General features: G+C 55.0%; 3 protein-coding genes across 6 annotated transcripts in view; 1 reads left to right on the forward strand and 2 right to left on the reverse strand.

The window, feature by feature from the left end:
• Window positions 1-1,866: 1,866 nt before the first annotated feature.
• CD164L2 (CD164 molecule like 2) lies at window positions 1,867-6,046 on the reverse strand. 2 transcript variants are annotated; one of them, XM_040466370.1, is made up of 6 exons: window positions 5,903-6,046; window positions 5,271-5,438; window positions 5,099-5,170; window positions 4,448-4,492; window positions 2,752-2,896; window positions 1,867-2,196 (listed from the first exon to the last, which is right to left on the reverse strand). In XM_040466370.1, exons 1-6 carry the CDS (start codon window positions 5,988-5,990, stop codon window positions 2,190-2,192), a joined length of 525 nt encoding a protein of 174 aa, XP_040322304.1. In that variant the 5' UTR covers window positions 5,991-6,046; the 3' UTR covers window positions 1,867-2,189. The 2 variants fall into 2 exon arrangements, with proteins under 2 accessions (XP_040322304.1, XP_040322310.1); XM_040466376.1 differs by lacking the exon at window positions 1,867-2,196 and having other exon boundaries at window positions 2,748-2,896.
• A 6,345-nt stretch (window positions 6,047-12,391) lies between these two features.
• GPR3 (G protein-coupled receptor 3) lies at window positions 12,392-15,618 on the forward strand. Its single transcript, XM_040466402.1, has 2 exons — window positions 12,392-12,499; window positions 13,577-15,618. The coding sequence occupies exon 2, from the start codon at window positions 13,582-13,584 to the stop codon at window positions 14,572-14,574; it is 993 nt and encodes a 330-aa protein (XP_040322336.1). The 5' UTR covers window positions 12,392-12,499; window positions 13,577-13,581; the 3' UTR covers window positions 14,575-15,618.
• A 7,157-nt stretch (window positions 15,619-22,775) lies between these two features.
• The window catches only part of WASF2 (WASP family member 2), a 74,939-nt gene continuing 70,091 nt past the window's right edge, over window positions 22,776-27,623 (reverse strand). For all 3 annotated transcript variants that reach the window (XM_040466381.1, XM_040466392.1, XM_040466388.1), the window contains exon 9: window positions 22,776-26,874. In XM_040466381.1, the coding sequence (XP_040322315.1) occupies window positions 26,717-26,874 (158 nt within the window). In that variant the 3' untranslated portion in view covers window positions 22,776-26,716. The remainder of the gene's footprint in view (window positions 26,875-27,623) is intronic.

Genomic DNA, 27,623 nt, shown 5'->3' on the forward strand with positions numbered 1-27,623 from the left:
CAAGCGCATTTATCATGTGCTATTTATAATTTAAAATTTTATTTTATTTATTTTGAGAGAGAGAGAGAGAGAGAGAGAGAGAGGATGAGTGGGGGGAGGGGCAGAGAGAGAGAGAGAGAGAGAGAGGAAGAGAGAGAGAATCCCAAGCAGGCTCTGCGTTGTCAGCAGGGAGCCCGACTCAGGGCTCATACTCAGGAACCATGAGACCACGACCTGAGCCAAAACCGAGAGCTGGACGCTTGACCGACTGAGCCACCCAGGTTACCCCTGAAATGTGCTCTTAAGCATAATTATTTCTGGGGAGTGGGACCAGGGGGAAAGGGTTTCTCACTCTTTCTATAAAAAAAAAAATCTGTATCGTCCTTTTGTTCCTTACAGGCATTTACTACTTCGGAAAAAGCAAACATCCAAAAGAAATTTCCTTAACTGATGGTAAAATCAGAAGGAGGTGGGGGCATTTCCTCCCTCAGCTCTGGAAAGGATGGGCATTATCCCTGCCAGCACTAAGTGCTGGGTGGAGAAGCCAAGGGAGGGCGATCCAGGCAGGAGAAACTTCGTGTATAAAGGCTTGGAGAAGAGAGAAAGCCAGACAGGCTGGGAGGAAGAAGTAGATCCGAGTGTTGAGACAGGGGCGCTCAAAGGGGAGGCTGATGTCGGAGACGGGGGGCTTTGGTGGAAGTGTGGAAGGGGAGGGGCGAGGAGGTGACTGTTAGGCATGTCGATGGTGGCAAGAGTGGGCAGGTGAGCGCTCTGTGAGGCCGAGGAGGAGCCGGAACTGCTGCGGGCCCCAGGGTCCCTCAGTGCCCTTCCAGCTGGAGTGCAGGGAGGCCGGGCCCAGGGGCAGGAAGTGGCGCGAACGCTGTGGGGTGATGGCGTCTGGAATGCGGATTGAGCTTGTGCATCCGCTCTGAATCTTCCCCAGAGCCCACGGAGACAGACACTGCTGTTACCCCACTTTACAGATGGGGAAGCGTGGCCAGGGCTGGGAAATAACTTCCTCCAGTTCACACAGAGCAGTCAGTCAGGCTCCACCCGCTGACCTTGCCACCATCACCCTCTATGGCCTCTCCACTCCACTTCCTGGGACAATCATGGGATGAAATCAGATAACACCGTCAGACTCTTAGCCACATGCCCTGTTTCCAGCAAGTGGGAGATGTTATCAGTCAGGGAAGACTTCTGGGCAGGGGTGGGGTGAAGTGGGGTGGGAGAGAAGCAGAGGAGGTGGGCATGGGAGGGCAGGGGCTTTCCAAAAGGGCCTGAGTGAGGAAGGCCACGAGTACAGAAATGGCTGTTGAGTCCTAGGGGCATCTCCACCTTGGCATTGGGGCCGAGACCTAACTTTAGGAGCCAAGAGAGCCTGAAGATGCCTCTGTGGGGGAATTCTGAACTTCTGTTTATTCTGGAGTCAGAAAAACCTGGATTCAAATCCCAGCTCTCCCCTGTCCTACTGCATGATCTTGAGCAAGTGTATCTACCTCTCTGAGTCTCCACAGACTCATCTATAAAGGGCGGGGGAAGAGGGTTAAACACGTATAACAAATGAAAATATTAAAAAAAAATTTTTTTTAATGTTTATTTTTGAGACCGAGAGAGACAGAGCATGAGCAGGGGAGGGATAGAGAGAGACGGAGACACAGAATCCGAAGCAGGCTCCAGGCTCTGAGCTGTCAGCACAGAGCCCGATGTGGGGCTTGAACTCACGAGCAGTGAGATCATGACCTGAGTTGAAGTCAGACGCTCAGCTGACTGAGCCACCCAGGCACCCTTGAAAATGTTTTAAAAGGTGACAGTAACAGTCCAAGGTTGAATTCTCATTAAGGAGAGGACAACCCCAACAAATCCACACAGCCCAAGACACAGGACGTGAAGCACAGTGCTGGAAAGAATTCCTTTATTTGGGGGCAGTGCCAGGTGGGTGGGAAGAGGCAGGCACAGACCCCGTGCCAGGCAGGGGGCCCACAGGGATAATGGATAAGACGCGAGGTGGTTGAAGGATGCTCTCAGCTGCAGGTACCAGGCCCAGGACAGGAGGGGATGTCAGCTGCCAGGCACTGAGCCTGCTTAATGCCCACAGGGGCCAGAAATCCGTGGCCAAAGTTTTTCCCACCCCGGCACCTACAAGGGGACCGAGAGGGCAGCCTCTTCGTCCTCCTTCCCCTCAGTGTGGAATCCAGGCCTGAAGGGGGTCAGATTCTGCAGAGGCCAGACAGAGAGGGCACTCAGGGCAGTGGCCCTGCCTCAGCCGGGCTGAGGACCCCCACCCCCAGGAAGCAGGCAGTGGCTGGAAGAGCACACTTGAATGGAGGCTGCAGCAACCCGCCCCACCACACACACACACGGCACACGGGGGCCTCAGAGCAGCCCCCCTTCTTAGAGGAAACCCAAACCGCACACACGTCCCAGGCTCCTGCCTGCGGCCCCAGAGCTGCAGAACGAAGGCTTGCCTGGGCTACGTCACCTACTGGTTCTCCTCTCTGCTGGCAGCATGAGGGACAAAGACAGATGGGCTCAGTCGGGCTCTCAGACACAGGGTCCAGGCTGAGTCCTGGCCCCAGCCAGCAAGGGGCAGAGAGAACCCCACATGTTGAGAAGCGTGGCTCCCGTGGGTGATGATGTGGGGAACACGCTGCCCTGCCCTTAGTGCTGCCCCATTGAGAAGACAGTGCACTGGCACTTAAAGGGGACCTAAAGGGCAAGAGTCAGGTGGGGGAAGTGAGCTGAGACCCTACTGGCAGGCCAGGTACTCACAGTGTCTGGTAGGTGCTGTCCTTGGCCTTGAGGAAGCGCAAGACGAAGAAGGCCGCTGCCTGCAGGCTCAGCACGAGCACGACGCCCCCAATGAAGCTGGCCCCATCGAAGCCAGGGCCGTGGGCTTCAGGGACTGGGGGGCTCCCTGCAGGGTGCAGGTCATAGCAGGCCACTGTGGACCAGGATCCTAGCCCTACCCCAATAACCAGCACAGGTCACCTGGAGGCCCCAGTCCTCAAAATGGGAGCCTTGAACAGCAGGCTCAGAAGTTCAGCCCAATCCTGTGGGCAGTTGGGAAGCGCCTGCTGGGAGGGGCAGTGTCTGGGACAGGGGAGGGTGAGGCCTTGGCTCCAGCCCTGGCTCTGCTCCCAGTTGCTCTGTGGCTTGATGTCTTTCACGTCCTCTCTGGGCCTCAGGATCACATGGTCCTGATAGCAATGAGCTCCCTTCCAGCCCCCCTATCCCACGCTGGCCCGGCAGGGTGAGGATAGACCCAGAAGTTAAGCGTCTAGAGCCCTTCAGCTGAGAGTTTCTTTTGGCCTCGGGTCTCAGGGTTCAAAGCCCAGATACAGATGATATAGTCCCTTTTCAGGACTCCTAAGTCCCCGGACCTGGAGTCACCCAACATCCGAGCCCTTAGAGAAGGAAGAAGGGGAGGCCCACACCCTACCAAGTGGGTCCATGGAGACTAGACGATGTATGTCAGAAGGAGAAGCTGGGTTCTGAGGGTGAGATCTGTCCAGTCACCTCACAGTTAAGACAGAGCCAGTCTCACAGCATCCCCTGACCCTTTCCCCTGCCCTGTCTTAGGGCCCACGGTTGCCAGGCTGTCTGGGTGGCTCCCAGCTGTGCCATGTTAGCCATCAACTCCCACCACGGATTCGATTTCAGGCCCTAGGCCAGGTGCCAGGGCAGGGCAGGACTGGAGGTAGAAGATCATTCTGGGGCACTGGAGAGGGGCCCAACTAGGAGCTGGGTCCTCCTCCTGGAGGGTATAACTTGTGTAAGGGGGCCTGAGAATAGGAAGGGCAAAGGGGGTCCCAGCTACAAGCTCAGGGAGCCCCAGAGAAGGACACTGGGGGAGGAGGAGAGGGAAGAAATGAGCTGCCCAAGACCGATCTGGGGCTCAGCCGGAGGGAGCTGGGCCATCAATAATTCAGCCTCCAAGATCAAGTTTCTGGCTTTAATTAACCAAAAGCCTCTGCAGCCATCCCTACCAAGTCTGGTGACCTCCAGGCCCTAAGGGGCTGTGGGAACCAAGGGGCAGAGTTCTTGCTTCCGCTCTGCCAGGAACCTGCTTTGTGACCCTCTCTGGACCCGGGGGCTGCAGTGGGCAGGTAGTCACTGCGCTGCACCTCGTTGGCAACCTGAGCCACACACCCTTCAGCACCAAGGGCAGGTTCTGAGAGTCAGCCCGAGCTCCCAGAACTGCTGGTGTTGGGGAGAAGGGATGGCAACCATCATTTCCCGATTGTTTCTATGTGTCAGACATTGAACTAGGCGCCGTACACCTGCTCATAAAATTCTCGCAGCAACTCTGTGAGGGATCACCCAACCCATTTTACAGATGTGGGAACTTCTTCTCAGCAGAAGTCACAGGGCTGAGGTCACAGAGCATGTAGTGCCTGAGCCCGGCTCTGTCTTTGCTGGCAACTCTAGTCCTCCCACCGCTACCGTTCTCCCAGGTGGCACCTACCTGTTGTGACTGTCTTTGGTTCATAGGTGGGGTGGTGGTGGGCGGCTGGAAAGACAAGGGAATCCATACGAAGCCAGCCCTCCCATTCTCTGACCCCCACCAAGACCCCAGCCCAGGCTAACGGCCGGACTTCTGACTCAGATCAGGCTCCCTGGTCCGGGTCCAGGTCCACCTGACATACTTTCAAGCCTTAGTTCACACAGCTCTTCCACCAGAAGTGGCCTCTCTCCATCTCTACCTTTAAGGGTCATCTCTGATGCCACCCCCTCCAACAAGCCCTCCCTCCCCATTCCCTTCTGAACTTCTGATTCTGAAGTCCTGTGTTTTAAATTAGGCAAGATAACTCCCCCATCCCCTCTACACATCTGTCCTGGACCCTCTGGCTGTGCCAATTTTCAGATGGGAAAACAGGCCAGAAAGGGGAAGGGATTTCTCAGTGAGCTAAAGGCAGAAACGCAAGTGGACCCCACTTCGTGGGCAGTCTGCTCCCAGATACAGACGATATAGTCCCTTTTCAGGACTCCTAAGTCCCCAGAGCCTGGAGTCACTGGAGACCCTGGAAAGAGGCCGATTCCTTCCTGAAGGGCAGGCTCTAGCTTGGGGACACCGTAGTCCCCTCTCTCCAACTTAGGCCAGTGGGAGTCCTCTTACCTGGACACGACTCTGAGCGGTTGTAGACAGAGCAACCTTCCTTGACCACCTCAGCTCGGGCCACACAGTGTCCTGGTGGGAGAAGGTGTAAGGGCGGGATCTGGGGAGAGCGGCCAAGGCTCTGAGGTGCAGAACTGGGGGCACTTGACTTGGGGAGGGCCCAACTCCATACCTGGCTCCTCTGGCTGACACTGCTCCCACACGCAGCCAGAGAGGTTGTGTGCTTTATGCCCCTCCACACAATGCTCACAGAGCTTGAACTGTTTGCAGGCCCCCGGGACAGCTGGCCAGATGTTCATGCGGAGCAGGGCTCCCCGCCCAAAGCCTCGAGCTCCTTTACCTGGGAGTGGGAGCAACTCCTTGAAACTGAGCTGCAGCCGCTTCCCCACTACCGTGGCTCTCCCCCGTTTGCACACATACACTCACCTGGATCCGCTAAGCCCCACTACACACCTGGAGTTTCCACAAACACATGGCTACACACACCCACAACCTCCCCCACATTCATCCAGAGTCCCCTTCCTTTGCATACACCTGGGGTTCCCTGATCCGTGTAGAACTGCTGCTCCCAGACACACCTGAAGCCCCTAGTCCCCCAACCCCTGGAGCCTATTACATACTCCTAGCTCCACACAGGGCTAGAACCCCCTTCAACTACCCCTAGAGCCCCGAACTCGTCTGGAAAGTCCCCTCCTGCCCCCCACCCCCAGGCCAGACTGCTCCAGAAGAGGCGGCTGGATGAAGCGCACGCTCCCCCTGCCCCAGCCCGGGCTGGGCCCTCAACCAGATCCTGGTCCGCGTTACCAGCCACAGCGAGCTGGGCACACAGGAGGAGGCAGCAGCAGCCGCCACAGAGCGCGGCCCGTAAGGCGCGGGGTCCCGGCGCGGCCATGGGCGGGGCGGGGGCTGGGGGTCTGCGGAGAGCTGGTGTGATGCGTCCCTCGCGGACTCGGCTCCGCTGGGGTGTGGGGAGCGAGACCCAGGCAACCTGGGCGTGACCAGGTGGGCGTGGTCATTCTGGGGCGGAGCCAGTGGCGCGGCCGGGGTGGGGCCAGGTCGTCGGGGGCGGGGCCAGGTAGGGGCGTGGTTGGTGGGTGTGGCCTGGTGGAACTCGGTTGGGCGACCTGGGGCGGGGCTCGGACAAAAGGGGGCGGGATCCAACGCTAGCCTCACACCTGGTCCTGGGAGCCCCCACCAACGGCTTCACGAAAACTCTGCTCGGTAGAGTTATTATCCCTACTTCACAGGTGAGGAAGCTAAGGCTCAGAAAAGGTGAGTGGGTACGCGGAGGTCACAGTGGCAAAATCTGGATTCCACGCGAGGTTACTTCCTCGCAGGCCGGGCCTTGTCGAGTGAACCCCACCAACCAGGCTCCACGACTGGGGGACTGGCTTCAGCTGGCCCCTAGCCTCTGGCTGCTCGCCTTGCTTCACCCCTTGCGTCGTACTCTCTTCTGCCCCTCAGCCTCCCACGTCTGCCTCCAACCCACCACACTCTCTGGTCTCATTATTAGCAGGACAGTTGGGACTTTACACAGCCTCCCCTTCAGCCTCAACTCCTGCCCTGGCACCGGCCTCTTCTGGTTCTTCCCCCTCTGCGGCTACTTCTCAGGTTCCTCGGAGGGCACCTCCTCTCTCTCTTTCCCCCCTCCTCTTTCACGTCCAATCTCCTGCCCCTTCTCTGCTGCTCCTCCTTTTCCTCTTTCCCCCTCTTCTTCCCCGGTGGCCCGGTTCCTTCCTGAGCCCTAGTCCACCTCTCCTGGGGCCATTTTGGCCATTCCTCCGCCATTAGTTCCCATCTGAAAGCCATCAGGTCTCATAGCGCCATCTCCAGCCCCCTCCCCAGCTGCCACCTGTAACTAATACATACTTCACACTTTTGACCTCTTACTATTAGCAGAATATACATTCCACTAAGAGCTTTTACCTGCAGCTTCTCATCTAATGTCCACAACTGCCCTCTAGGCATGGGTTTTGTTATCCCCAATCTGTGGCTTTGGAGGTAAAATCAGGGGCACCTGGCTGGCTCAGGCAGAAGAGCACGCGGCTCTTGATCTCGGGGTCGTGAGTTCAAGCCCCACGATGGGTGTAGCGATTACCAAAAATAAGCAAGTAAACTAAAAAAAGTAAAAATCACCTGCTCAGGGGCACATAGTGGCAAAGAGGGGGGCCAGGATGTAAGCCCAGGATCCAGTGGGTCCATCTGCTTCATGGGCACCTCCACCTGAGTATGCCTCAGGTCTCTGAAACTGCCCTCTTTCTCTTCCCCACTCAGGGAAGCTCCTGAATGGAAACCAAGATCTCGTCTCCATCCCCTCTCTCTGTCTCAGCCACATCAGCTCTTTCCCTCTTCAGAGACTTCGTACTGGTGTGCCTTCTCCTTGAAACTCTTCTTTTCTCTCTTCAATGGCTTGTTCCATGACCTCCCTGCTTCAAAGAGGGCCCCTGGTTATTCTCCATGCTACTTCCTTTTTCCTTCAGAATATGCATCATATGTATAACGAATTACTCTTTCGTTTCCTAGGCTATAATTCCTATGAAGGGAGAAACCCTGTTTATCTTCTTCTGTAGTTAACTCCCTATACACTTAAGGGCTAAGTAGGTGTTTATTTGGGGGGGGGTCTTTTTTTTCTTTAATATGAAATTTATTGTCAAATTGGTTTCCATACATCAGCCAGTGCTCATCCCAGCAAAGTAGGTGTTTATTAGGTAACCATATTGTATCGTGTTGTGACTGTGTACGTGTTAGTCTGTCCTTCTGGTCTGTGAGACCCTCAAGGACCCCCTAGTTAATATCATGTTAAGTGTCTACTTATAGATTGTGCATCTTTCCCCCATCAGAATGGAAGCTCTGTGAAGAAGCCAAGGATTTTTGTTCATTGCTGCATCCCCTGGGCCTAGAACCATGCCTGGAAAGTAGCACAATGCTCAATAACTATTTATTGCATGTTGAAAATGCAGGGATGTGGGGGTGCCGGTTTGGCTCAGGTGGTAGAGGATGTGTTGATCTCAGTGTTGTGAGTTTGAGCCCCATGTGTGGCATGGAGTTTACTTACAAAATAATTTTTTTTTTTTTTTTTTTTTTTTTTTTTTTTTTTTTTTACAGAGAGAGAAATAACATGCAGGGATGTGGCCAGATCATCTCTCTGTCCATAGCACCCACTCGAAGCCCAGGGAATTTTCAGGGAATACTGGCTGAATGAACAAATGGGTCTGTGCTAAGAATGTGTGCGCTGATGATGCCCAGATTCTTGGGGCTTGGACACGGAGCTTGTGTGAATATTATCTGTGCCTCGGCCACACACCCACCGCCAATGAGAGCCTAGGCCCATGGGATTCCCCTGATTGGAGAGAGAATGGTAAAGGAAGAAGTCTTACCTGGAGGCGAACGCTCACGGCCATCTGGTGGTCACCTGGGGAACTGCAGGTATTGTCAGCCCTGGTTAAATTTCACTCCCCGCTGCTTGAGGGGAGACGGTGATGTTTAGGATAGAATGGAAGGCACAGTGGATTTAGCTACGCATACACTGGCTTCAGATCCCAGCTCTGCCATCTACTCTGTGATTTGGGGCAAGTCGTTCAGCTTCTTTAGACTTCAACTATGAAATGGGGATGCAGGGTTGTTGTAAGCCCTTCGATCTAGTCTGGCACCTGGTAGCGGGGAAGGACTGGACAGGGTATCAGCGGTGGGAAGGAAGCAAGGAGGTATGGCAGAGGGCATAAGGAGGAAAGAAGAGGAGGGGCCGCACGGTAGCCCTTTAGAGAAGAGAGACCCAGTTGGCAGTGTTGGCCTCCATCGTCCCATTGATATAGGGCAGTTTGGAGCGTGGAGAGAGTGCCCATGTGAAAATCCATAACTTTGCTTGAGTCTCTGGGGTTTCTCATGACTAGAAATATCACTGCCCTCTTCTCTTTCCTGGCTGCCTGAGGACCAACTTCCATCTTGAACGACACTGTAACTCTATGGATCAGGGCGTTCTAACCAACCAACTACTTCAGTGGAAGCATGGTCACTGATGTTCTTTGCCCTGAGAAGGCAACAGTACCTAAGACAGAACTTTGAGAAAAACTAGCCAAACTGTACAAGACCACACCAGCTGTCATCTTTATATTTTGAGTCAGAACCCACTTTGGTGGTGGCACAACTGGCTTGGGCCTGATTTACAATTCCCTGGATTATGCAAAGAAAAATGAACCCAAAGAGAGCCTTGCAGAACGTGGGCCGCATGAGAAGAAAAAGACCTCCAGAAAAGAGCGAATGGCACAGGAGAACAGAATGAAGAAAGTCAGGTCTCCACACAGGCCAATGTTGGTGTAGACAAACAGAAGTAAAGATTCTGCCATGACTATCTGTGGTGATTGTGCAAACTTTTCATGAGAGGATTAATAAGCTATGAACATTTTTTTTTTTAATGTTTATCTTGAGAGAGCGCATGCACAAGTTGGGGAGGGGCAGGGAGGGAGGGGAGACAGAGAATCTGAGGCAGGTCCCACACTCTCAGTGCACAGCCTGATGTGGGTGGGGCTCAAACCCACAAAACGTGAGATCATGACCGGAGCCGAAATCAAGAGTTGGATGCTTAACCGACTGAGCCACCTAGGCACCTCTACTTATTGAGAGAGAGAGAGAGAGAGAGAGAGAGAGAGAGAGAGAATGCGTTCACGTGAGCAGGGAGGAGCAGAGAGAAAGAGGGAGAGAGAGAATCCCAAGCAGGCTCTGCGATGTCAGCGCAGAGCCCAAAGCTCCATCTCATGAACCCATGAGATCATGACCTGAATCGAAATCAAGAGTTGGAAGCATAACTGACTGAGGTACCTAGCCGCCCCGTCTTTTTTTAATGTTTATTTATGAAAAAAAATTTTAATAAAGAACTATAACTGCTACTGAGAATGACAGAAGACAGTCCCTCATGCCACTCTTTCCTGCCTACCTCCCAGCCACCTTTACGCATCCCTGAGACCAGCTGGGTGGTTGTTGGGACCCAGCTCTGATGGGGGAGAGAGCAGATACCTGAGGTCTGGGGGACTGATGGCCCTGTATTCTCTCTCTATGGCGACCCCACTCTCTTGACAGTGTGCCTATCATTATTCTCCTCTCTCTCTAGATGCTGCTTTTTACTTTAACCATCCAATCAACAAGTGTTTGTTGAACGCCTACTATATAGCCAGGTTCTGTTCTCAACCCAGAACAGAACAAAGTCTCTACCTTCATGAAGCTTACATTCTGGTGGGGCTGACCCGTAGTAAAAAAGAAGCTACGTGCATAAACAGATAATGTAAGGAGGGGTTAGTGCTCTGAAAAATAAGAAATCAAGGAAAGTGGGGGAGAGAGTGATGGGGGGAGGGGTAATCGAGGACAGATGTCAGGGAAGCCTGCTTCAGAAGAAGTGACTTGAAGGCAAAGTCCTGAAGGAAGTGAAGGGGTTCTAGGGAGAGGGAGGAAATTGGCAAGGACACACTCATCCACAGTCTGTGCCCTCAGCGGCCGTGTTCCCTGGGGCTTTTTTCCTCACTCTCCGCTCCCTCCCCTGCGTGGTATCATCTACCCCTAGAACCTCAATTATTACCTGCACATCTGTGCCTCCCAGGCGTCCTCCTCCTGCCAGGTATACAATTGGCAGCCCACACAGCCAGTGCTGATATGGCACCAGGCCCTCCCAACAATCCTGAGGTAGACACTAACATTATCCCCATCTCACAGATGACAAAACAGGCACAATGGGCCTAGGAAGCTCACCCAAAGTCACACAGGAAATGGAGGAATTGGGATTTGACCATCTCCACCCCCAACTCGCCACACCCAACCTAAACCGCCTCATCTTCCCCAGCTCCTACCGTCTCCTCTTCCCTCTACCCTGCCACTGGCCTGTCACCCCCTCCCCCAACAACTACAGGGGTGTCGTGTTTAGGGAAGAAGTCGGTGGGGCCTGGGATCTGAGCCCCTCTCGATTCCTTAACCCCTAACCTGATCCCTGCCCTCCACCCCCACCCCACAGGCCCGGATGGTTGCAATGAGGACCAAAGCTAGAGACAGAGGAAGAAGCGGCCAGTTCCTCTCCCCCTGGGCACATCTGGCACATCTGGAAAAGTCAGCTGGGGGAGTGTATGTCCCCGGGACAAAGGACAGGCAGGGGCGGGGAAGACGGAGCCCCTTCTCCATACCCCCCCCCACCCTGCCAGGATGCCTAAGGTGGGAGGTCAAGAGGGGCCTGCTCAGGGGACTGAGCTGCCAGGTTTTCTGCTTCCAAGTTCTTCCCGGCTCCCCTTCTCCTGCTGCTTCGGGGAAGTGCCCCCCACCCCCCACCCCTGCTGGCTTTCCAGATCCCTGAATAAATAATTCAGGGTTTGAAATCTTGCCAGGCCCACCTCTCCCGTGCTGGGAGGGCGCTATTGGACTGACATGAGTGACGTCACCCAACTCCTTATCCCAGCCCCAGCATCACGAGGACCTGCCCTGAGAGCAACTCACTTGCCTGGTCACTGTCCGCCTAGGACCGCGTACCCTGTCCCTCTACCCTGGGGCTCATTCACCACAGTCACCTGGTATCTTCATTCCAGGACCTTACAACCCTCTTCTCGTTGTTTTGTCACCTCAGTACCTCAACACTTGTGACAGGGTCATGGTGACCCCAAGTCCTATCATCTGGACATTTCCCTCACCACCGCCTCTGACACCCTGGGATCCCTGAGCCCCATCATGTCAGTCACCTGACCCTGCTCTGGTTGCCCTGGGGGCTTCCCTTTCTATGGCACCGTGGCCCCATGGCCACCATCCCCAAGATCCTGTCACCATGTTCATACTGTCACCGCCACCCACTTCCCTGCTCCCTCGCGCTGCTGTCACCGTCACCTCAGGGCCCCATCATCTTGGCAACCCCCGTCATCCTCGCCGAGGACGCCCATTCAGCCTCATCCCTCGGTCTCCGTCACCCGAATCCCGTCCGTCTCTACCACCTGAGGGTCCCATCACCCCACAGCCTTTCCGGGGCCCCTTTCTGCTTTTCCTACATATTCCCCGCAGCCTCCCTGCGACTGCTCCGAGGCTCTCCCACCAGCGCCCCCCGAAACCCCGGCCCGCAGAGGGCGCCGCGTCAAGGACAGCGCGGGCCGATTGGGGAGGGGGGCGGGGCCGCGGCCACGGTCGCTTTTTATGAATGGGGGAGCGGGCGGTGCGAGGCCTCATTACTATGCCGCGCGACGCGCGCTGCGCCCCAGCGCGACGCACCCATTGGCCGGCTGGGCCACTTACGTCACCGAACCGGTGGCCGGGGGCGGGTCGGGGCGGGGTGACTCACGCCGCTTCTCCCGCGGCCGCGGGGGCTTCTCCGGGTCCGCGCACACCCTGCGCCGCCCGGACCCGAGCAGAGCTTCCCCGCGGCCCGGCCACGCCGAGTCCCGAGAGGTGAGTAGGGGGCCCCGCGCGGGCACCAGGCGTCCGGAAGGGCACGCAGGATGCTGGGGCACTGGGTCCGCGGACAGGCTCCCAGCGGCTGGCCGAGGTCGGAGGTCGAGACCCGGAGCCCAGAATCTGGGGTAGCAGGCGGGGACCCAGCGTCCGGGTGCTGAGAGCCGTCAGCTGGGTGACCCCGCGCGGGGTGCGCACTCCTCCAAGGCCCCGAGGCCCTTGAAGGGACTGATGGTCCTATGAGATTGGGCCGGTGGGACCGGCTGGAGGCATCTGGGGCAGGCACCCAGGCGTCCGAGCAGGAGGAGGTGCCTGACTTAGGGATCCAGACTTACGGACAGGATGTGGAGTCAGGTCCAAGATCCAGGTGTCCGGGCAGACGGAGGGGTCTGACTCAGGGATCCAGGCCTCCAGCAGAGGGTGTCTGTTCCAAAGATCCTGAGATTCAGGAAGAAATAGAGGTCTGGCGGGGACAGAAGTCTGGGCCGGTGTATGTCGGAGGTGGGGCTGAGTCCCTAGGTGGTGATACCCCAGGAGTGGAGAGTGGGGGCTGGCAGGAGCTTCACGGCGCATTCCCTGGGGGCGGAGCCTGGGACTGGCAGTCCAGAGAATCGTGAGGGGTCTGGTGAGCCTCAGAAACTGAGCGTCATCCTGATCCGGAGGAAGTAGAGCTCCCCTCAGTCTAGAGATGTTTCCCTTCCCCAGTCCTGGGCCTACCTCGCATCTTCTGGATCCTATGGGCCCCCATCCACTAATGGTAGTCCTTCATCTGGTTCTTCTCTGGTCGCACACGTGGGAGAAAGAGGCCTGCAGGACCCAGGGGTTTGGAAGGGAGAGTGAAAAGACCCAGGCCTGGGGTCTGCTGGAGACCTGCTGGCCTGGGGGTGTGTATGTGGGGGAGACAAAGGTATCCTGGAAGGAGCCCTGGGGCATGACTGGGGGACAAGGCACTGGGACCCAGCCAGGTATTCTGAGATACTCTTACAATGTATCCTGAGTGGCACCTCATCCCCTCCAGACCCCTTCACCCAGCACCCGGTCCAGCCAACTTCTCACAGGGCCTTTCTCCTACAGGTACCATGATGTGGGGTGCAGGCAGCCCCCTGGCCTGGCTCTCTGCTGGCTCAGGAAACGTGAATGTGAGCAGCGTGGGCTCAGCAGAGGGGCCCACAGGCCCAGGCGCACCGCTACCCTCACCCAAGGCCTGGGATGTGGTGCTGTGCATCTCAGGCACCCTGGTGTCCTGTGAGAACGCGCTGGTGGTGGCCATCATTGTGGGCACTCCCACCTTCCGCGCCCCCATGTTCCTGCTGGTGGGCAGCCTGGCCGTGGCCGACCTGCTGGCAGGCCTGGGCCTGGTCCTGCACTTTGCTGCTGTGTTCTGCATTGGCTCGGCGGAGATGAGCCTGGTGCTGGTTGGCGTGCTGGCGATGGCCTTCACCGCCAGTGTCGGCGGCCTACTCGCCATCACCGTCGATCGCTACCTTTCTCTGTACAATGCCCTCACCTACTATTCAGAGACAACGGTGACTCGGACTTATGTGATGCTGGCCCTAGTGTGGGGGGGCGCCCTGGGTCTGGGGCTGCTGCCTGTGCTGGCCTGGAACTGTCTGGATGCCCGGGCCACCTGTGGCGTGGTATATCCACTCTCCAAGAACCATCTGGTGGTCCTGGCCATTGCCTTCTTCATGGTGTTTGGCATCATGTTGCAGCTCTATGCCCAGATCTGCCGCATCGTCTGCCGCCATGCCCAGCAGATTGCCCTCCAGCGGCATCTGCTGCCTGCCTCCCACTACGTGGCCACCCGAAAAGGCATCGCCACACTGGCCGTGGTGCTTGGCGCCTTTGCTGCCTGTTGGCTGCCCTTCACTGTCTACTGCCTGCTGGGCGATGCCCATTCCCCACCCCTCTACACCTATCTCACCCTGCTCCCTGCGACCTATAACTCCATGATCAACCCCATCATCTACGCCTTCCGCAACCAGGACGTGCAGAAGGTGCTGTGGGCCATCTGCTGCTGTTGTTCCTCTTCCAAGATCCCCTTCCGATCCCGTTCCCCCAGTGATGTCTAGTCATATCTTGGTGACCCTTCAGCCCTGATCACTACAGAATTCCAGAATGTTAGGTCCTCCAGGGCTTTGTTCCAACCCCACCCCCCACCCCACCCTCAGCTCCACACCCCGAAGACCCAGCTGGTTCTGGAGTTCTAGGACATTGGGTGTTTCACAGGATTCTGTTCAGATCCCTACAGGGCCCAGCTGGCTCCATGGTTCTCGAATGTTCAGGTGGCCAGGGTTCCACTCAGAAACAGCCCAGCTGGCTTGGAGTTCCAGGATGCTGCTGGGGGTTTTACAGCGCCACTCCAAGTCCCTGATCTTCCCCCTCCCTTGACCTTAATCATGTCACTTTACTTTTGAATTTCTGAGCTAAAGAGTCAGAGAGGTTAGTCACTCAGTTGCCTAGATAGGAGAAAGAAAGATGTATCTCTATATATGTGCACATACAAAAAGAGTATCTATAATTTATTTATTTACTTATTTATTTATGAATTTATTTATGGGTGGTAAGGGGAAAACAAGAGACCTACACCTTGAAATCCAGGCCATACCAGGGTATCCCCAGTCCCCAGACCCCCATTGCTGACCTCAGTTCCTAGAGGGGGAAAAGGGAGAAAGAGAAACCACGTATTTTGTTATTATTTTTGCTTATTTTTTATCAAAGAGATCATAGAAACCAGAGCCTTCTCCCCAGGCCCGCCCCTCTCGGGTTTGCTGGGAGAACACACCAGCCTCTGGTTTTTTATTTTTTTAAGAAGCCATCACCTGAGCAACCGAGAATTCCTCTGCGCTGGGGGCCGGCTGCCCTCTGGTGGCCGTTTGGGGGAAACTGCAGCCCGGCCAGGCTGCCCGGACCGGACCGCGAGACCCCACCTCCACTCCAGCCTGGCGTCCAGCGCCACAGCCAGGACCTGGCGGCCAAGCCCCACCCTGCGGTGCCCTAGAGGAGGCAGGGTGTGAGCCAACACCTGATTCCTCTGCCAACCGGGGTATGGCCTCCAGTGCTTCCCTAATGCCATCCCTGACCCATCCTTCAATAAAGAATGATTTTGTGATAAATGTTTCTGTCTGTATGTGTGAAGAGGGTGGAGTGGGGCTGATGTGGGGTGAGCCCCGAATGGGAGGGTTAGGCCAAGCCTGGGAGCCTGTTGAGGGATCTGGGGAGCTGGAGACCCAGAGCGGCGTGTGGCTCTCAGGTAACATCCCCACCCCTTTAGAGGATCTGATGGGCCCCACTCCTCTGCTCAGACCAGGGCATTGCCAAGCAAGGACCCCCATCTTATCCTGGGGACAGGAACCAGGGTGCTAGACCCTTCTTGGGTTGAGGATGCCCAGGTTAGCTTTTGTTTGGAGCTTTAGCATGAAGTAGATGCTCAAAGCATGTCCATTTCCTTAATAACAGCTCCGAATTGTGGGTGTTTACTGTGTGCTAGGCACGGTGCCAGCACACTACATATGTTACCACATTTACGCCAAACAAGCATCCCGTGGCACAGGTAATCCCTTCTCCATTTTACAGATGAGAAAACCGAGGCTGAGGGAGGGCTGCTGACTGGCCCAAGGGAACATCCATTTCCACAATCTGTGTGCTCTATTGGCCAACAGCCTCTCATCTCCTTCCTTCCCGAGCCTGGTTTGTATTGGGGTTCATTCTCGGGGCCAGAGGCCACATTTGGGAGGAGGTTGGATGGAATACGGTCATTCTGGAGCTGAAAGAGCTTCTTTCCTATCCAAAGGAGAGTGATGGTAAATGTGCACATGTACCCTTGTGTGCATTTGACGACCTAAGTGTGCAGGACCCTGAGCGTGGGTGTTTGGGAACCAGAAAGAGATGTTCACCAGGCAAAGGCAGGAGCAAGTTTTTGGGAGTGTGGCTAAAGAGGAAGCTCTTGACTGGTGAAGCTTCTCAGCCTCCCAGGCCTCACAGGTAGGCAAAGCCTAGAGATGGGACCCTCGGAGCACACCCCTCCATTGTACAGATGGGGAGACTGAGGCCTGGAGAAGAACAACCACTTGCTCAAACCCACACAGCTGCTCCAGGCTAGGACTCAGGTCTTTCTCCATTTCTCTGGCCAGAGCTCTCTCGCCAAGTATTCAAGGCTCCTTCCCCATAGTGGCCACAGGACTCCAAGGGGAGTGGACATGCCAACAGGGGCTGGGTCAGAGCTGGTGGAGGGCAGACCCAGCTCCAGTGCAAATACAAAGCAGGGAGGTCCCGTCAGGTCAGGTGGAGTCTTTCCTTCCCCACCTTCCTGGAAGGTCCCCGGAAAAAGACCCCCACTGAGCAAACACCTCCCCCATGCCAAGCTTTGGTGCAAACATTTCACACATCACCATGGCCTTTTCGGTGATGGCTCTCTTCCCATCTTACAAAAGAGGTAGGTGAGGCTCTGAGAGTAGAGGCTCTCATTCATTCACTGCTGTCCTTATGGACAACTTGAATTTCAGCTCAGGGAGATAGTAATAAGGAGACAAATTTAAGATTTGGCAATGTCAGAGAGTGAATAATCCGCAGAGAAAAATAAAGTAGGAAAGGGGGCCACAGGGAGTACATGTACTCTGTAAACAAGGGCTCCCAAAAAAGGCCTCACTGAAGGGGACATTTGATCTGCTCAAAGTCACACAGTAAAGAGTTGAACTGGGATTTGAACCCAGGTCCGTTTGACTCCAAATCTGTTTGTTTTCCTGGGTAAGGGAGTGAGTTTCAAGAGCAACTCAGAAAGGGCAAGCAAAGAAACTGCGGCAAGGAACCCTTTCCCCAGGCTGAGGAGAAGTTGGGGGTCTCCAGACTCCCCCCAGACCTCTGGAGTGGGCAATGTGTAGAAGGGCCTCCTTACTGTCTCTCCCATGTCCAAGGAGCCCCGCCAGGGGAGACCAGAAGGAGACCAGGTGCCCATACTATTCTGGGCAGACTTGGCCTTTGGCCTCCCCTTCCCAGCTTGGGTATCCGGGGCTCAGCAGAGCCTAAGCCTTTTTGTCTGGGAGGGCCTGGGGGTGCCCCGTGCCGGGGGTCCTCCTCGGTTTATCCGGGTGTGGTTGTGTGGTGGATCTGAGGCATTTCTGGGCGCCTGCAGCTGGGGTGTCTCTGCCTTGGGCTCTGGGCCCACCCTGAGGGATATCTGAATCTGCCCCTGGGGTTGCAGCCTGTGTGTGAGGTGGAACTGGCTGGCTTCTCCTTCTTCCAGGGATTCTGTAGATACAGCTGAGGTCCTCCCTGTACCCCCACCCTGTGCTTCCTCCCAGGAAGCCTCCTTGGCTACGTCCTCCTATGGCCGTGAAGATGTGCTTTATGCAACATACCTTGCCACACTTCTCGAGTAAACATTATAGAGCTTGACCTCTTGTCAGCATGGGGGCCCCCCGAAGGCAGGGCTGTGTGTCCCCTTGCAACTGAGGGTCCCTGAGAGAAGGGACATGCCTGTCCTCTCAGAATGAAGCCTTCTAGGTCTCTTTCAGCCTCAGTTCATCTGGTACTCAGCCTGGAGCTGCTCAGCACTGCATGCCTGGCTGTATGTGTGTATGTGTGTACCTGTTTGTTTTTTGGGGGTGTCTCCAAGCCCCTGACACTTTTCCAACCTGGTGCCTGATCCCACCCTACCACAGAGGCTTGGGAGGGTGACCTAGGCAGCAGAAGGGGGAGTCCCCAGGATTGGGGGGAGGTAAGGGCTGGGGTCTAGAGCCCTGCCTTCCTGCTTGGATAGGCCCTAGGGCCCATCTCTCCTCCTCTTCTTCCCAGGTCCTGTGTGGGGGAGGGGAGGAGCCCTGAGTGCTGAGCCCCCGCTGGGGCCATGACCGCCTCTCCCTGCAATAAGTGAGGAGACAGCAGCTATTAATATAAGATGAGTTCACGGGCTCACAGCTTCCGCGGGCTGGAAAACAGGCTCCCGGGGCTGGGGGCTGCGGCAAGTCTCATCGTCTGTCAGATTCTCTCCTGGAGCCCGGAGCCCGCCAGCCCCACGTTCCCTAGCTTCCTACATGCTGAGGCCTGTTGTACATGCAGACCTATGAGTACACACACATGGGCACACACAGGCACACATGGGGGGGTCCAGGCCCCTGGCCAAACACACATATGCACATACATCCAGACATGCGTGTACACCCAGATGTATTTGCACACTGGTACATACACAGTGTGCACACAGATATATCACTGCACACATGCTAATCGACTTCACGTGCACATTTGCAGGCAGATATACCTACTTCAGTGTATGTACATGCCTTCACACAGAGTATACACACAGACTTACCCCTGTATACACATGTGCACAAGGGTCCAGACATGCTTGCATACCCATCTGCACACCACTGCACACCCACATACATACAGACACAAAACTGCACATGTATATACTGATGGTATCTGGTCATGTACACACATTTGCATATAGGACCACATTCAAGGACTTGAATGCATGCATATATGTCCTTTTGCACACAGTGTCACACAGGCTCCCTGCTGCTATCGGTGCTCAGCAATCATGAATTCACAGGCAGACCCTCAGTTTCCAGCCAGTAGGCTGGCTCTGCCTCCTCTCCTTATCTCTCCCCTCCCCCACCCCCATGACAGGCAGCAAGTGCTCCTGCCAACCCCAATGCCTGCCTTCAGCTTCCCGCCCCCCGGGGGTCCCCAGATCCCTGATTAACCCCCTCGCTAATTGGCCACCAGCCCCTTGACTTTGCTGCAGGCCTTCTCGGGAGCTGGGAGCGAGAGGCTGCAAATTGGCCAAGCAGGATGGGTCTGGGGAATAGAATGCGGGGGTGGGGTGGGGGTGCTATGAGCCCAGTGCCTGGCTGGAGCCAGAGCTTAGGTGAACACTGACATCATATTCCCTTGGGAGGGCACCCCTATGATTCATGTGTACACAGTCACATGAAACCTTCCCTGCACACACATTTACATACACTCCCCAGTCATGTGAATGGATAGAATTCACTCTGCTTTTTTACACAAATGCATGTATTTGCATATACCCAAGTACATTCATCAACAAACCCAGTACGTGTGCAAACATGTTACACGTACATAAATGTACCTGCCAGATACACAGAAACCACTTACACATGTACATCCAAACACACCTCACCTAAGCACACAAATATAGTCACATGTATACAGACTTGCAAACATGTACACTTACATGTTACACATGCCTATTTGTAGGCATATATGAATGTACGTCTACATGTGAGTGCACGCCTGTGGAGCCTAGGCACGCATGCACACCACTCACGTGTGTGTACATACCTTAGCGAATATAGCCTCCTCCAGCTCTGCAGAAGAAGCCTGAGGCTTGCAGTCTGCTGGTAGGGTGGGGGGTGGCAGAACCCACCCAGGGTGCAAGTTGCTGTTTCCCAGTCTCCATCTCAACGCCTAACTCTGGAATGTCCGCTGGGTTCCCCTCAGCCTTCAGGACTCCAGACAGAAGTGCAGAGCTTCTGGGACACCTAGCTGGCTCAGTCAGTGGAGCACGTGACTCCTTGATCTTGGGGTTGTGAGTTCAAGCCCCACATTGGGTGGAGATTACTAAAAAAATAAACTTAAAAAAAAAAAAAAAAGCAGAGCTTCTGGCTTAGTCTCTGTTGTTCCTATCTCCTGGACTCTGGGTCTGCGCCCCCAGGGTGTTCTACTCTCTTGTAGGCAGCTTGGGGCCTATAAGAAGAGGATTCTATTTCCATGCCCGCTGCCAACTTGCTGTGTGACTTAGGACAAGTTGCTGTGTCTCTCTGCGCTTTGTTTCCTCAACTGTAAAACAGCACTAAAAGGTTTTGTGTTGGTAATCCTCCCAGGACTGGCCTAGAGAATCCATGGGGTCGTGTTTATGGATGTACTTGGGCACATATGTTTGGGAGAGGTGTTATTTCCAGACATGGTGAGATGTCAGGATGGAGAGGTTTGCATATATCATGGTCAACTTAACTCTTCACTAAATAGGTGAGGAAGCTGAGGCCCAGAGAGGGAGCAGCAAGGTGGGAGCTAAAAGACCTGACCTCTGACTTCTCAGCCATGAAGTCTGCTCCTCTTTAAATATGTATCCAGCGTGAGCAGGTGTTTGCACAGTTCGCAAGGTTAAGGGCAGAGTGGCTGAGTGCTGAGGTGGGAGGGGGTATCCACGCAGGACTCCTGCCACCAAGGTACTGAGAAGTCGACCATGAGGGATTCCTGAGGGTGTGAAAGCCTCTTTCTTTTTTGGTCCTCCAGCTTCAGACCTCTCTCTAGACACCTTCATCTCCTGGGGCTGAGGGACAGTCTACGCAGAGCACCTGAAACTGCTCCCAGCCTCATTATCAAGAAGGGAACTAGCTGACAACCACCTCAGAGCAGAAGTCACAGGAAATAGTGCCAGGTTGCCCTGGTCACTGGGCGGCCAGGAGGGGGCAGTGAGGAACTGGCGGAGGCAGCACGAAGGGAGGGGTGGCTCCTGAGGACCGTGTGAGGTTTGCTTGCTATTACGTGTTCCTGTAACCGTGTGCTGATCTGTGTCCTTGTTTGCACAAGGGCAGGGCTCTGTACGGCGTGCGCACGTGACCCTGGGCCCGGGTTCTCAAGTGTGCCCACTCACGTGGATACGTGTCGTCTTGTGTGTGTGTACGTCTTTGTGCAGAAACGTGTGCACCTTCGCGGGTGTGCGTGCGTGTACGGAGCGGTGTCTGTGGGAAGCCCCAGGCCACACCTAGGGAACCCACTTTGTTCCCGGGCAGCTGAGGGGGCAAGGTATTTTCAACTCTTATGATCTGGGACAGTTGGGCCCTCGGCCCAGCCCACTTGATTCCAAAGAACAAAAATAGCCAACACCTGTAAAACTGGGCACCAGAGGGTGGGGCAGACCCGAACAGAAAACCTTAACGTGCCCCCAACGACACCAGAGACCATGATTCTAGATGCAGAGGTTCTGAAAGCTGCTTAGAGTTGCGTGGTGGACAGAGCACGAGCTCTGGCTTAAGAGAGACCCGTGCTTGAACTGTGACTCTGCTCCTGGCCAGCTACACGGTCTTAGGCAACTCAACCTCTGGACTTGTTTTCCTCACGTGGACAACGAGGGACCGACCCTTCCCTTGTAAGGCTGAAATAAAGCGTGCGCAGTCCTGAGCAGGTAGTAGGCACTTAGCAAATGCTCGTTCTTCTCAGGATTAGCCCCAAGAGGTGAAGCATGGGGTCACAGCTCCCAAGTTGAGGAGCCGGAATTTAAGCTGGGGCCGCCCGCTTCCCAGAACCACATTCCTCCCTTCCAATTCCCCAGCAAGGGCGGCTCCCGACACCACCATTTTGTCTTCTCCCAGGGCGGGCGTCTGGCCGCCTGTCAGTCACCGGTCTCGGGAAGCCAAGTGCTGACTAAACACAGGCCTGAGCAGGAGGGTGGAGCGAGGGGCTCCGCCGGGGCGAGCTGGCTCCCGCGCCCCCTCCCCTGCACCCCCACCTCCAGCGATGAGCTCAGAGCGGCTGGCGCAGCAGTTGCTGACAATTCAAAACTTCTGCCCCCTCTCCTGGGACGCCAGTGGGTGACTCTCTCTGAACAGCAGGCGTGACCAGCCGTCACCAACCTTGCTCCCACCCCTCTCCCAGGGCCACCCCACTGCAGTCTGCGGGGCCCGGGACTGGGACTGGGTGTCTGCCCATAAATTACCCCCAGGGACAGTCACCCGCAGCAGCTGTGCTCGGAACAACCGTTGCTTCCTGGGTAGGTCATTTTTTTGGGTCAGAATATAAACCCAGCCCCTTCGCCTTCCCAGGCGGGAGAAGGGGCGTGCGGCAGCCGAAACTTTTTATCAGATTCCACTGAAAATCATTCTATTTAAGGTAAGTTGCTTGGGTCTGAGAGGCAGACAAGATGCCGGCCAGATGTTGGGAAGCAGTATCAGCATTCAGCCGGTGCTCTTCTCCTGCCTGATGAACTGGCCAACAGCCGGTCTCCCCCCCTGGCCCCACACACCCACCGCAGCCAGCTAGGAGGGCCTGGGGATCCGGCCTTCTGGGTCCCCCAACCTGGTCTCCTTCTAAACCAGAATGGTTTCCGCCCTTCATCTCCACCTCCCACACAGGGTATACCATCCAGAACCAGAGGCCTCCTGCTCCTGGAGCCCACCCACACTAGACTTCCCTCCAGAGCTCTGGTCGCCACCTGTGGCATTCAATGTTGTCCCCTTCCAATCACTTTTCCCATTAGAAACAGAGAGACGTGCACATAGACAGACACACGCACACACACCAAAGGTGGCTGAGTAGCTACAAAGACTTTATCAAATTATTTAAAATGTCGGCATTTACATATTCGCACGTATATATAAAATTGTTACATGGAATCCTCAGGTCATGGGGGTGCTAATGTGGTCCACACATGAGCCTGGCAGGGAAACAAATGAGGCCAGGCTTGGAGCCACGGGGCTTTAAAAAAAAAAAACAGGACATCCTCCTAAGGGCCTAAGAGGAGGAGTACAGCGAAGAGGAAAGGGTCACCTCAGGGGCTTGGTTTAACCTCACCCTCACAGATCTCTAACTGAATCTCCTTTCCCACCCTCAGGGGAAAGGGACCCATTTCCAGACCATTTCCCTCCAATGTTATAGGCCCACTCCCTAAAAATCGATGTGGCAAACATACCCAAGAATCCACTGGAATAGGTCCTTATAAATATATTTATATCAGAGAAAACAAGGCACTTTGGGAGCTTTACAGCTCACTCTCCTACATGTACATCATTCTAGACAGAAAGTAAAAATTGGTTAGTTTCTCAAGTGAGTTAACTGAGTTAAGTTAATACAATAACAGAATTGTTCCCTAGCCCTCACTGAGACACAATATGAGGCACAATCTCCTAGCGAAACCTGGTCCCAGGTATGCAGGACCCCAGTAGAGCTCAAAGCCTGATGCCCCCAGGAAGCCTGACACTTCTCTGGAGCAAAAGCCCCTTGCCCTCGGGCACTGGTCCCCTCCCCAGGCCCTGAGGTCAGGTGAGGGGGGCTGCAGAGGGAGGCAGGCAGAGAGCCGAGCTGGGACACGGTGGGAATGCTTAAGCAGGGTCACCAAAGCCACAGAGACCTCAATCTGTCCAAGCTGGCGCTGCAGAGCCGGAGGATCGGCGCCACGGGAAGAGATTTCACATTAGCCCTGACAACACCGCCTCGGCTCTGCGGTGACATTGGCCAGGGTCGTTTCTGAGGGCGCTTGAGCTTCCGTTGGAGGCGAGCTGGAGCTTGGGCCAGCTGCTCTGAGCCCTCCAAGGGACTGCAGAGCCTACCCCCTCCCGGTAGCTGCTCCTTTGGAATGTAGTCATCTCACAAGCATGGCAAAGCCACAAGTCACTTCTGACACTGCTGAATGGAAGCTGGGTCCCTGGGCCACAGGAATGGGGGCAGGTCCCCTGGGCTGGGCAGGCCAGGGAAGGGAGGTGGCTCCTTGGCTTCAGAGCTTAAGAGTCCTTATGAGCCATTGCTCCATACTCCTACCAGCCTTGGCCCAGTTTAAATAATCACTAAACTTTGCATTCTACAATTACAGGATTCCAAAGACACACAATTACCTGCACAGGGTCCTTTATCATCTTAAAGGGCTCTGGGTTTAAAGAAGTTGGGTTTTTTTGGGGGGTGGGGGGGGTGGGGGGGTGCGCATATGCATAAATAGAGCCCAGAGGGCCTCTCGGCTGACTGGGTCCCCAGCCCCCAGAGCTGAGGAGGCTTCGCAAGGCCGGCTGCTACAAAGCACAGAGCTTGGCTGCATAGATTTTAATGAGAGCGTCAGGCAGAGCTGTGCTGTTGCTCTCCGGGACTTGCAGATCATTACCAAACCAGCTGTAGGATGAGAACACAGCACATCGAAACCCTAGGAGGTCACTGAGCTAATGATCTAATCCTACCTTCCGCAGGCAGTGCCCCCCCAACCCCCCCACCCCCGCTCCTGCCCCCAGCCCTTTCCAGGGCGGATTGTGTCCATTCCAGAAGCCAGGCCAACACCGCCCCCTTCAAGGTCAGAGCAGAATGATAGCAAGTGGCGCTGGCTCCCCCTTTTCCGGAAAGGAGGGGGATGGGGGTAATTTAGTCAAAGCCATTAGGCCCGAACCCTGGCCTGGCCAGGCCCCAGGACTCCTATTTGGGAAAACCACTGCCCTCCACCTGCCTCTCCCTCCAGCCACTGCTGGGCTGCAGCCAGGGGCACCTTCAACAGCCATTTTAGGGTTCTGAAGAAAGCACCTTCAGCTTCCAAAGTGCAAGGGGGGAAGCAAGGCGGAGGCACACACAGCTTGGTATGCTCAGCACTGTAGCAGGGTGCCAGACCTGTGCCGCAGACACCTGATCTGGGGAGGGCGAGGAGGGTCTATTCTGGAGCGGCCCCAGCAGGAGGGCATGCTGGTCCCTACTGGCTCAGTCACCACGCCAGAGTTCAAGGAAAGAAGGCAGAGGGGGAGCATCCAGCCAGGGCACAGCGGTAGTACCCGTGATTACACTCTCCTCAAGCCGGAGGGGTTTATGAGGGCTTTGGCAATTACTACAACCATTTGCTGTGCTGGGTAGAGACAGATCCTGTTTCTCTTTGTTTCAGGGCTCTGAAAGCTGGAGAAGCCAGGAGAAGCCAGTTTCAGCATAAGAGGCTACACAATAGTTAGGGCAGAAGAGAAGAAACCTCACTGTTGGCCAAAGCTGACCAGTTTTTTTCTGAATAATAGCACCTGTGTATTAGCTCTGGAAAGAGGGGGAGCGAGGGAGGGAACATCACTGCACGCAGTGAGGAGGGAGCTGGAAACAAGACCCAGAGCCCCTCTGCCTTTCAGCCCTCCTCAAGGCTGCCAGGCCCCCCTAGGCAGCTACCTGCGGCAGCCGCCAGCCTGAGGGACTGAAGTTTCTACAGCTGGCAGAAGCTATGCTTAAATTGGGGAAATAAAAAGGGGACGAGTTGCAGAGGAATTGAAAACAGCACCTGTCAAAGCTGCCTACCCCTTCCTTCTCTCACTACCTCTGGTCCCCCAGAAGGATGGCTCCCAAGGCCATGTGGTTCTATGGTGATAGTAAAGGGGAAGCAAAGAATTGTAAGGCTATAAGGGTCTGAGCAGCACTGACAGGCCTGGCACTGGCTCTGAGCCCTCCTACTGGGACCCCCACCTATGGGGTAAGGTCTGGAGTAGCACAGAGCCAAGACTGCTCTGCCTAGACTCCAGCAAGTACCCCCTACTTGGTTCCAGAAGACACAGGTGACTTGGAATGAGGAACTCTGGGCTCCAGTTCTGTCACCAATCATCTGTGTGACCTGGAGCAAGTCATTTCCCGTGTCCAGATTTCAGCATCATCAAGAGGGCAGGATTCAAGGAGTTTACCATTCTTTCAGTCCTGCAACTCTGAGTCTCTAAGCTTGATTCCTGACAGCTAGCAGAGGTCCATACACCAGTGTGTTGGGGCTAGTTTGGTCATGGATATTAGAGGTCTGAGCTGGGCTGTGGTGCCTAATGCACCTGGTAGTGAGGGAAGGACATTTAAGGGACACCTGGACACCACACTCTGGAGAGGGAGCCTGGGAGGGAGGCGACAACTTCAGCCTTTAGAAAGGCACAATTTCTGGGCAGATGGGGAGATGCTCCTTAGGGCCTGATGGCTCCTAGCATAAAGGGCATCCAGACATAGAGATAGCTTAGTAAAAGGTAGCTCACCCTGCTCACCAGGGCAAAAAGGTGTGGCAGACAGTCTGGCTGCTAGGACGTGTGGCCTGCTCTGCCCTCTCAGTGCATGGGAAAAGGGGCTGGCCATGTCCATGCAGGCATTAGGACCAGAAGATGGCTCGTATTATTCAAAGGTAAGGGTAAGGGTTCTGGAAGAAGACCACAGTTGAAAATGGCTCCTAGGGGAAGGCACCAACTCCAATCTAAGCCCAATCAAAGGGATCTGCTCTGGAGTTTTTCCTTCTCTTCAATATGCAACAGTCACTTGAAGGGAAGAGGGAACATCTCAGCTACTGAACCTCAGGAGCCCCACGGGGCCTGACTATGGGGAGACGGGAAAATATATGTTGATTTGGAGGAAGCACTTGGATATATCTTTGGTTGCTTCAGAAAAGGCTTTGGCCCCTTGAAATTGTTTTTTCCTCCCTCTTTCCCCCCACAGGACTATTGGGATAGGCATCAAAGAAGGCAGCAGCAGGAAAGAAAAAGGAGGTGGGAGAGCAGGCAGAAAGAGTTAATCCGACCAGTCGTCCTCATCAAACTCAGAGGAATCGTCTTCCGAGTCACTGTACTCCACAGCAATTCGACGTGACAAGATGGTGGCCACATCGTTGCCCACAACATCCCGCTTCTCTTGTTCCTGCTGCTCCTCAACCTTTCGCAGCTGAAAGCCTGGTGAGAGAGAGAGACAGAGAGAAGGAGAGAAAGAAGGGTTCAGAAGGTGAGTAGGTCTCAGAATCCACACAGGACTGAGGAAGGGGGAGTGGCTACTGGTGGGTGAAGTATGGGGAAAGGGGAAAGAAAAAAAATCCTCTGGAAGAGCAAAGAGAGAAAGGGGGAAGCAAGAAAAGACAATGAGGGTTTATACAATTCTGGCCCTAGTGCTGTAGGCATGTTGGAGAGGAAGGCTGCCATCCTTTCCAGTTTCCATGCTGTCAGGCTGGTGAGGACGGTACTTTCAAGAGGCTCTGAGTGGGGAGTGGCCACCATACCGCACCAAGTGGGCACTCAGTCTGCTCAGTTCATCGATTATCACGGAGCTCAGCTGCCCCAACTTGTCTCCTCCAGACAATCCTTCAGTTCCAGGAGGCTCACACACAGAAGAAACCCCTCTAACCCCTAGGGACCAGACTTGACCTCTGACAGAAAGAGAATAAATGCTCCACAAGGGTCAGATGATGATGAGGGAGCACAGAAAGGTGGGGAAGGAGACAAAGAGAGAGGGGATAGGAGAAAAAGGGGAGAAGGACAGGGTGAGAAAGGGGGAAAGAGAGAAGGAAAGAAGGATGTGAAAGGCACAAAAGTGGAGGAGAGGGCCATGATGGAGTCTGGCCAGAGAAGTACCTCCTAGGGAGTAGTGATGCTTGTTTTTTTCCGGGGCACAAAATGAATGCAAACACATGCAAAGCATGTATTTTCAA

This window comes from Herpailurus yagouaroundi, unplaced genomic scaffold, assembly GCF_014898765.1.
Source record: "Herpailurus yagouaroundi ecotype Mexico unplaced genomic scaffold, PumYag 77, whole genome shotgun sequence".
NCBI classification, from domain to species: Eukaryota; Metazoa; Chordata; class Mammalia; order Carnivora; family Felidae; genus Herpailurus; species Herpailurus yagouaroundi.